This window comes from Cygnus atratus, chromosome 6 (assembly GCF_013377495.2).
Source record: "Cygnus atratus isolate AKBS03 ecotype Queensland, Australia chromosome 6, CAtr_DNAZoo_HiC_assembly, whole genome shotgun sequence".
Taxonomy (NCBI): Eukaryota; Metazoa; Chordata; class Aves; order Anseriformes; family Anatidae; genus Cygnus; species Cygnus atratus.
This window is the reverse complement of record NC_066367.1, coordinates 23,450,540-23,461,141: the sequence shown is the minus strand read 5'-3', so window position 1 is coordinate 23,461,141 and position 10,602 is coordinate 23,450,540. Positions and strand designations below refer to the sequence as shown.

Genomic DNA, 10,602 nt, shown 5'->3' with positions numbered 1-10,602 from the left:
AATAAAACTTACATCTCTGCTGAAGAGCCCAATCCACAGGGGGTGATTATGAAGGGCAGCCTGAACAGCGAGAAAAGCCTGCTGGAACTGATCTGTGATGCTGACCAGCTGCATCTTGCGATTTATGCATGCAGCCATTGCATCATCCCAGGACAAATTCTTCAGAATTACTTCGTATTGAACATTTTGATAGCTGAACCTTTCATTAAGGACTTGCTCTGTCTGATTATCAGCAGCTCCTATGCCTAAATAAGAAGTCCAGTTATTAGATGGTTAAACAATGGAATACGTCCTAAACTCCCAATTTCTCTGTAATAAACAGAAAAAAACCTGTTTGTATTCCCCTGGAAAAAAATATCAGAAATACTTTCTTAGGAAGTAGATTATGCTAATGATTTTAGTTAGGAACAAATATCTTTTACACTTCAGACAGAGAATATATAAAAGCAAAAAATGCAGGAAGGGCTATTTTCAGCCACTCTATTTTTCTCTCTCTCTCTTAACTTGGTTTCACACATTTTTTGTGCCTGCTATTTTTATTTAACTGCTAAATAATGTTAAAAATTTCATTTATTGAAGAAAAAACATACTCCATAGCTTCAATTAGATACAGCAGTGGGAGAAAATGACTGCTCTCTGCTGCAAGATAGCAACTGCTATACTTGATTCATTTATCTCTGTGGAGCCTGTGGATTTACGCTTATGCAAATCCAATGGGCCATAAAACTTGTCTATACAGATCTCACAGTGTACAGCACAGTCCCAGAGTTCCTTACTGCCATCCACACATATATTGGGAATTGATTTTGTTTCCACATGCACTTAATTAATTACAGAAAATCCACGTTGAATAGGGAGGGGTGTAATTTACTGTTTATGTTCTTAGCACTGAGTCTTGCCACAGTTATCAGCACCATTCTGAAGGCAGATAGCTCAGTGATGCGTTGCAATTGCAGTTAATAAAATATGCAAACATTCCCATGGGTGGTAAATTAAAGCATGCAAAGCTAGTAACTCCCCAGAATTTATACATAATAAATAAATACATTTTTCCCCAAAAAAGGCAGAAGAAACTTGACATGGAAGCATAAAAGGGCTCACTGAGAGAGGAAAAAACACTATAAATAATAATGTAAAAATGGCTAATTGGTAGGCTGACAGAGCCATTTTTCATAACACAGGAACAGAGAAAAATAATATACAACTGGTATTTATGCACTATATTTCCAACTTTCAGTAGACCATAAAAGCGACCAGGCTGAAATGGACTGTTTGAATGAAGTTGCTTACGTCTGCTGCCAAGTGCTTTCACTTAATATACAGCTAGTAAAAAAGAACCATTGGACCAGAAGAGTCACCACATATCAAGGGGTACCAAACTGGAAACAAGTTAGTAAGGAAACTGTTCATTTCTGAGAGAGAAAAGAACAAATTGCTGATGATGAATGTCTCAAGAAGTTGTGCAAATCACAATCATATCAAGATTTCTTAGGAATCTGAGTTGTCTTTTTCCCTAGGATAAAGCTCAAGGCAACTTGGACAGGTCTCATAGCTATCCCTGCAACCTTCCGAGGTCCCTTTCCACACAAATCACCTTAAGACCCATATCACCAATGACCGGGACACATACTCTGACAGTCCCAAACCCTTTCTCATTACATCTTCTGCAGTTCTGGCTAGGAGGAAATGCTTACTATTTCAGTTAACCCAGACTGATAATACACCGATCTACGCAGATCAACTTTCTATTAATAAAAATCTAATTTAATTTTTTTTTAATGACTACATCTCTCCCAGCTAAACTTCAAATTTTGACACTTGGAATTTCCAAAATATTTGGCACTGGAATAAAGAATATTTTTATGTTAAATAAGGGGGATAAGCTTGCTTTGCCTATTTGAAAAAGACGAAAAAGAAGGTGAATATTTTTTTGTGTGTTTATTTTACACAGCTTTTTTTTTTCTAAGAAGATAGCAAGTTAGTTACTTAAGAGGATTAATTACATAGAAGTACATACTCAAAAGTGGGTATGCTGAATATTAGCCCATAGGAGTAATTAAATGCAAGAGTAGGTATATTTGTTTGATCTAGTTCCAGTAATTTGTGCCGAGCAACCTACATGGCTGTATCGGAGTATTATTTTTAGTTCAGATTAAGAAACCCTACTCATGCCAATAAATCTATGAAGCTAGGGAAAGCCACATCACTGCAAATTATCACTCTTCATGTATGCCCTCAAGGTTTGCTCTGGGGAGACCAATTTCAACTTCAAGAGCACATGATACCTCATATTCTGGTAGTGCTAAAAGCACAGGAGATGTTTAAGTATGGTGAAAATATTGTGAGATTCCTCCCCAGGACTTCCATCTTCTACAGTTCCAAGGGGGAAGAAGGAGTCACTTGTTCTAGCCCTTGATGTACGTGACATCTATATCCCCAGAATGTTAAAGCTCCTGTATGCCAAAGCATGGTTCCAGTAAAACCATGCAGTCAGAATCTCTCAGGAAAACAGATACCTTCTGAAGTGGTCTATGAAAAACAAAAGGGAAAATTCTGAATAGCTGATAAAATCTGTCCCACATCATTGCCCTTTCACACTATGCTTTTCCAAAATGTACCTGCTCAGTGTCTACAAGAATCTTGCTCTTCAAGTGCAATAATTTACATGTATTAAGAGGTCTACTGGCATACGCATCTTAACAGCAAACTGGCTCTAATTTATTTAAATTATTTTGACTCTTCAGACTTACCTGTAGGCCGCTGGCATATACCCAAGAAATGCCTGTCAGCGCAAGCAGTGAAATTCCATGTTCCAACATACTGAGACTTGGGATCATTGAGGATTACACCACATTGATTGTTAAATTCTTCATCGAAAAGCTGGAAATCATAGATACACTTATCAGACAAAAATAAGGTATAAACATACTTGTGTAGAGAAAGTGAAAGAACATGAGACTAGGAGAACTTGATCTGTCTGAACCTGTTTAAGAAGTTTCAAAGGAGTGGTGCAATACAGCTTGCCTATTTTACAAACACTACCAGGTGCTTAGACTCAAAAAGAATTCATAAGCTAAATATGGGGGAAGAACATTAAATGAAAAAAATTAACACTTAAAATAAATCTTGTTCGTGGGTGTGATTCCATTATATTTATTATGCTTCGCCGTGGTAGAGCAGCATGCTAAATACCGATGTCTGATGGTTTACAGATGCTAAGTATAACTGAACTAATAATTACTGATGGCATCTTTTTGATGACTGTTTTTATGTAGTCTTTTAATTGCAGATAGCAATTACAGAAGAGTCATTAAATAGTTGGGTTTTTTGTGTTTTTTTTTTTTCCTTCACCTTTCAGTGTTTCATATATCAGTTCAGAAGACATCATACAAATGAAGGTCCAAATAAACAGAATTCCATTACTGTCAGTCACCTTGTCTGCCAATTAAAATCACCACTTGAGGGATCTGGTCTGCTTTTTGTTTTTTTTTTTTTTTTTAATCTTTTTTTTCCTTTTTTCTTTTGATACAATCGGTATTCCAACTTTCATTTTTCAATAGTCAAGAGAAGTTTAATAGTCAAAAATCCGAACTTACATCCAGAGGAATTTTCCTTAGTCTTCCTGTCAGGAGTGGGTGAAAATTACTATACAACAGTTTACTCCCATCTATCCATTTGTTTTCTCTTGTGCTGAACAAAAACTGCAAGCCAATCCAAATATCTTTTGGCATTTCAGGAAGCAAGGATGTTATAAAATCTGTTGGACAAAACAGTAAACATGTACACATTGTGGTTCAGACAACAGCAAACACCTGAAAAAACACTTTGCATAAATAAGATAATGCAACCCCCATTTTTATCAGCTTCATTTTCCTAGTCCTTTAAGATTCACTAATGCTCATCATTGCCTTCTCTCATAATCAACCCAGAATGTGTTATCTTTTATCTGAACAGAGCAGTCTATTGGTATTTGTCCTCCAAATTTTCAGCTGAGGAGCAAGGAGTATATTTAACTTGTTTTTGCCTTCAGTGCTTTATACCCTTGCGCTTGCACAAATTTCAGAAGCTGCTTTTCCACAAGTCTGCATGATCTTCTATTGTCTCCCTGCAGAGAGAACGCAAGAGTTCTCCTTCCCTCTCCGAAGTGATGAAGGAAGTCATAGCTCCCATCTTTTTCTCCTACTGACATACCTCATAGGGCAGAACCATTTCTTAGATTCTAGCAGAGTTTGCCCACCCCATCATCAGAGGAAGTAAGACTGAACAAAGGAAGAGAGGATTAGATGGAAAAAAAAATCCAGCCAAGGAAATCTTAAACCAGAGCCCTCTTACCAAGCATTCTGGAATGAAACAATGGCCTTCAGTGAACCCCCCAGGCAACAAAGGCATTCACTCAGCTTATCTAGATCAGGAAGACAAACTGAAGCTATGTAATTAGCTACTGCTGACATGTCTTAACTACTGGCCACATGCGAGCCTCAGCCTATTTTCTAAGCTATACAAATCCATGGAAGATTTACATGTCAGAACTAGCCACTCTCCTAACACCAATGGGACCAGCCCACAGAAAGAGGCAAGCTCCTTTAAGATCGCACCTTTTTTTCCGTGTATGTGGACTTCACTACTTGGGGGAGGAATGGCAGGGGACAAATAAAAACTGCGGTCTTCACAGTACGAAGTCTACAGTCTCAGTTGTTTTTAACAGACAAAGCAAAAGATGGAAAATTTTCATTCAGCAGTGACCCTTCTCTCCTTGATCTTTATTTATTTATTTATTACTGACTGAATTTCCATGTTTCTAGCAGCACAAACAACAATAGACAACACATTTTTAACCAGTCTTGGATTTTTAGAATGCTCCTGGTACGCCTGTAGATAAGCAAGTGATTTTATGCTCTAATTCTTAGGCAGAACTATATTGAGTTTGGAAGAGAAGCTGCACACTAGAAGTGCCCCCAGTTCACCATACCTTGCTCAGCTTGATTTGAGATAGATGGAAGTGAACCTCCAAAAGTTATACACTTTTCATTAGCTGCATTAAATGTTAAATATTCAGATTTCATCTTTAGAAAACACTGCAAAATAAACATAAGAAAAGATTTTTTTCATACCTAAGAAGAAACTCATAAGAAAATGTTTCTAAATCAGCCTTAAAATCTCACTTCATTTCCTGTAATAAAATGTAATTATTTTTCTCAAAAAGTATGGGAACCATTACTAGCTAGTAGAATAGATAAATACAAAAATGATTAATAACCTCCCTGAGTAGCTCCTCATTCACAGCAGAGGATTAGAATTCAATAACTTTTAATCAGCTCTATCAGGATCATGTACTGTTTTAAGAATGAATTCATACGTGTTAACTAAAGTCAGACTGGAATGGGCCAAGAACCTTTTACTGTAACACATTATCTTTTGCAAGAAACTACACAGGAACTCAAAAGCTATATTCTGCAATGACTTGAAGTAAATTTGCAAGTCTTGGCACAATACAATGTGCAGATTTGATGCACGCTCCTTCTTATGTACAGGGAACAGCAACAGGTCACATAAGAGGAATCAGTCTAAGATTTCAAATGACTACCTTGAAACGTAGTACTGAAATTCACTATAGTATGGCTTTTGATTTCTGTTGGTTCATTCTTAAAAATTTCCTCTAATTCCTAAGCAAGTTAAATCCTTAAGGTGACTTGGGAAGCAGAAATCTCATCCTTCCCTTTCTAATACTTCTTTTTCTTCAAATGAGATTAGATAATAAAAACAAAGTTCTTGGACCTAAGTGTATGGTGAGGGGAAAATGAAAGTCCTGAAGATTACTGCTTGGAAATTTGAAAGCCATCAAAAAAGGACAGAGAAGTAGAGGAGATGATTTTAATCACTGCATGTAGTTTTCAAAAGCCACCTCCCAGTTCATTCCAGAACACACTGGATACTTCCTTGCCTCTTTCAGCAGGGCACTCCAGCTTACTAGACGATGAAGAATAAGTACTGATAATTGATCTGTGTTTTTTCTGTACCTTATTCCGAAACCGAAGCCAATCCTTAGGGCAACCTCCTGTGACTGGGCGGTAACTGGGATCATGTTTCTCCAGTAAGGAGGCATTATTTTTCTCACAAATGAAGGGCAGTTTCATGTTACAGTTAACTGGGTAGTCTGCAAAAATGTAAGTTTTAAAAAACAGTTACGATAATTTCTGTCATGCTCTAATTGCCACACATATTTTGACATGATGAAACGTGAAGCAAAGTCCTTTTCAGTGCAACTATAGGGAAGTATGATCCAACATAAAGCTTTAAATGTAACAGGAGAGCAAGAGACAAATGTAAATGATTTATATCAGAGAATAATATATCATTCCTAAAGATACAGATTCTGATCTCTTACTTCCAGTAGCAACACTTAACATAAGTAGAAGTAACTTCAACAGACAAAAGATGAAATTAAAAGATTTTGAATGAGGACATTTTCTAGCATAGAGGGTGTGTAACCTAAAGTCCACTAAAGCCAAAAGAAATTCTGAGTCTGCCCTGTACTGTTTTACATGATTCCAGTATTAACTGGACTGTCTTCCTAGTAAAGTTGAATTTTTGGCTAATAGGGATGAAAACAGGTCAGCAGCGTACAACAGAATAATGGGGGAAATGTGCTATAAAGTGGAAATGATAATAGACATATTTAGTCTCTAGAGGTTACAAAATTTTCCCAATGTAAAGCAATGTTGAAAAAAGAAAAAGAAGCCTCAAGTACCACCAGATAGCATTTACGTTACTTTGTGTACCTTTTCCAGTGTGACTCCACTACTTAATAAAATTTACATCTCCAGCTGCATATTCAGTTGCAGGTGTTAAGTCAAACTACTGTAACACCACTCTTAATTTCCTGAACTCAGAATATGTTGCATACACACAAAAAAGACCAGCGAAACAGATTTCACGTAAATTAATTTGTGTCACAGAAGGAGTGACAATCAATCATAAAAAAAAATGTCATATGAATTCAGGCTTGCCTCTGGACATCAAGAAATATTATAATGGCTTCTACTATAAAGAAACAAATTATTCGAAATTGAATCAGATAATCATCAAGAAGCCATTCACTTCTAACTCAGTATCAGTGTGCATTCAAGTATCAGAGTTTTGGCAGAACACTTGTTTTTTTAAACATAATAATGACAGAGAAGGGGGAAAAATTGAAAACAACCATACCTCTGTACCAGTTCTTTCTAGAAACATACCAGCAATCCCTCAGGAATCGATCATGGAAGCGTGGAAATAACTGTAAACTGGATACAAACATTTCAGAGTCAATCTCCAATCCAGTGTGATCTTCAGGTGGAAACTCTGATATCAACAGAGCCAGTACATACAAAAATTTGGGCTGGTAATTGTTTCTAGGAGATACCCTACAACACTGGAAAGGACAGAGGGGGAGAAACTAGACTAGGAACAAACATGTGGTACGTTCAAAAGTTATATACCATGCCCAAATCAACTGTGTTAAGGAGATGTGCACTACAAGGGTAGATTATTCATCACATGCTGCAATTGCTAGCACACTGTGAAGACAAGCGAGGATAATGGTCAACAGCCCACGTTTATCCTTTCTAAAATATTTTTGTAGTAGTATATCACTACAGTATTTTGGCAAATTAAGAGTTTTGCTTATAAGAAGCTCATGATCCTTTGCTGAAGCCACAGACAGCACAATGCAAGGTTTGCTGTGAAGCATTCCAGCTCTACAGGAGTACAGTAGTGGCTCTCCAAGTCTTTCACATTACCTAACTGGGAGAAAGATGTCAAACTGATTTCACATTTCCTGTTCTCAGATATTCTCACCTATCCTCAAAACCAACATAGAGGTTTTTTTTTTTCAGAATCTCTTTTTCAGTTCCCCAATTATTAACATGAAAAAACTGGGCCTAAAATCCAATAAAATTATTTTAAAGATCAATTGAATTCATTAGCTATTAGGGCCCTGTACATTAATGATTCACATGACAAGACTAAGATGTCAAAGCCCAACAACCTGAAATCTATAGGACTGGAGAGACTTAGAAGAATTGGATTAAGAATTAAGTTGTTCCTTTTCATCCAAGTCTGTACTATTAATTTACACACATACACATACAGTTATGTATAAATTGTTGATGCTTTGTAACGGGAACAGAACTCAGGCATTGGCAACTCATTAGAATATTTCAACAATATTTTGAAATATACTTACTTTTTAAGTATGTCTACACATACTGTGCTAACTATGACTTGCTTTGAGCACCACATAGTTCTCTTACTCTCTCTGCCCTAGGTACTCTGTTGTCTATGCTTAGCATTGCAAGAGTAGGTGCAGGTAGGTACATGTAAGCAGATGTGGAGAACAATGTTCACTGAACAGCGCTGTAGTGTTTCCTAGCTTAGTGCAAATTTATCTTACTTCTTCAGGATGATCCAGAAGAAGTGACCTTTTACAAATTTGGGAATAAAATATTTTTCTTTAGAAACTGTTCTACTTAACTATATGCCTAAAAATGGCATGAAAAAAGTTTACAATAATGAATTATTCTACATACGGTGAATGATAGCTGTAGCCATAATCAATAAACTTCAGCCACCACTTTTGTTCACTGTTTGATAACTGTGGGAAAAAAAAGAACAAAATGGTATTTTACAATCCATAGAGACAGATCTCCAGACTCCATCATTAATAAACCAATGACAAAATTAGTTTGATTTAAAATGATTTTTTTTAAATAGTGCAGATTTACAATTATTCAAGAACAGGAAAAGATACAGTTCAAGACGCGTATGCCAGATAAACAGACCCCTGCATCTAATATAAGAAAAGACACTTTCCACTCTGTTGGATAAAGCTATAAGAAATCTTGCATCAGTTTCATAAGTGCATGCTACATGCATTATTCCTGCAAAATTCAAAGCAGCAACACTACCAGACAACCAGAACATTGCTGCAAGTTGTCCAAAGCTGATGTGGTTCCACAGAATATCTAAGGACCTTCCTCAGAATAATCTCGTTCCTCCAGCAGACAGCTCAGCAATTAATAGTTTGTAAAAAGGCTAGAGATTTTGCAGGTTAGATTCTCAATTTCTCCTACTTTGTCATTTGTCCTTCCAGATAATTTCTCCTTCTCAGGAAAAATTTCATTAAGAGACTTTGCAAACTGCTAATTTCACATTTTTGTAAGATTCCTTAGAAGACTGCACTCACGTTATGAACACCACAAACCCCTTCCACAGTAAAAGCTATCAGGCTATCATGCATTTTTAATTTAATTCTCTCCTTAGGTAAAAATTGCATGCTACCCCATGCATAAAATTAATAGCCGGGGCAATTGTTAGTCAAGTATTTGCAGAAAATGTGGAGCTTACATGATGGTCCTGTTAAGGCATTTTCTATCCATTTGGAATTTTTTTTTCCAATTGTGGAGGCTATTTTTACATTTAAACATTCTTTTACAAGACTGATGTTGTATTCTCTTTCAACTCATATTTTGGTTTTAAAAACAATTAAAAACTATTAAGGCCAATGGGATAAAGACAGAAATTAAGGACTAACATTTTCTAATATTGGAAAAACTGGCAATGATATTTCCCTGTAGTGAAAAGTATCTGTTAGATAAACTTCCTTACCTTTTCTATTTGAGATAGTATTGTCCTGAGTTTTGGGTAAGACTCCACAGAGGCTAGATCGCTATCATTTTTTTGACAGTAGGAAATAGCTTCTTGGAAGCTCAGGTTTTTATCTGGTACAAACCATAGCTCCGCACCATCAACAACAAGTGGGGCTCCATGAATTCCAATTTCATCTACACAGAAGAAGTATCACACGCATAAGAAATCAATTCTGAAAAACTCTTTCTTTTTCTGAATGTAATGAGAAATTTCAATTTGACACTGGAAAAAAAACAACACTCATTTTTGCATTTGGATCTCTCTCAGAATCAAATCTTATCAGTTGTGACCTTTGCTGTCACCGAAAAGATATTACAGTAGTAATATTACAAAACTAATAAAAGATATATATATATATAGTTGTTACTACTGTATAAGTGTTAGAATACACAAAAAGTCCATTTACCTGGTACATACCACTCAGGTGTCTTTGGAGTGCTACCTGTTCAGAGGAAAAAAAGAACAGTCACTTCAAGTTCATCCTATAATAAGACTGTGGTCACAAATAATGGAAATGATAGGTTATACTCATGCTTTTGGGTATGCATGATGGGGGGCAGAGGAGGAAGGAGAAAAATCATACTTAGATAAAATAGTCTAAAACAAGCTGATTCAAAACTAATGGGTGTTTTCCATACCTCAGTGTTAAATACCTGTGCTTTTTATTTTTGTTTGTTTCCCTCTAAAAGAATACAAGCAAAGTAATATATTTTATCTACCCATTTCCCCCCAGGACAGGAAAGTCTCATGCCCTGAAAAGCCTTTCAATGAATAACTAAAACACAAAAGCCTACTTGATTAAGCATGTCTCATACTGCAGGAAAAAAGCTGGATCTGTGCAGAGATGCCATGCCATTCTTCTGCATTCCCACCTCTCTGTCTCACTACAATGAGGAGCTAGTACCCTAACTTTAT

The 10,602-nt window shown here is 36.3% G+C and overlaps 1 protein-coding gene across 1 annotated transcript in view; it reads right to left on the bottom strand.

The window, feature by feature from the left end:
- The window catches only part of LY75 (lymphocyte antigen 75), a 47,299-nt gene that overhangs the window by 12,987 nt on the left and 23,710 nt on the right, over window positions 1–10,602 (bottom strand). Inside the window, exons 17-25 of the mRNA XM_035569917.1 lie at window positions 10,094–10,129; window positions 9,646–9,821; window positions 8,568–8,632; window positions 7,207–7,283; window positions 6,018–6,154; window positions 4,970–5,075; window positions 3,597–3,757; window positions 2,751–2,880; window positions 13–245 (exon numbers count right to left, since the gene is read on the bottom strand). Of these exons, the coding sequence (XP_035425810.1) occupies window positions 13–245; window positions 2,751–2,880; window positions 3,597–3,757; window positions 4,970–5,075; window positions 6,018–6,154; window positions 7,207–7,283; window positions 8,568–8,632; window positions 9,646–9,821; window positions 10,094–10,129 (1,121 nt within the window). The remainder of the gene's footprint in view (window positions 1–12; window positions 246–2,750; window positions 2,881–3,596; window positions 3,758–4,969; window positions 5,076–6,017; window positions 6,155–7,206; window positions 7,284–8,567; window positions 8,633–9,645; window positions 9,822–10,093; window positions 10,130–10,602) is intronic.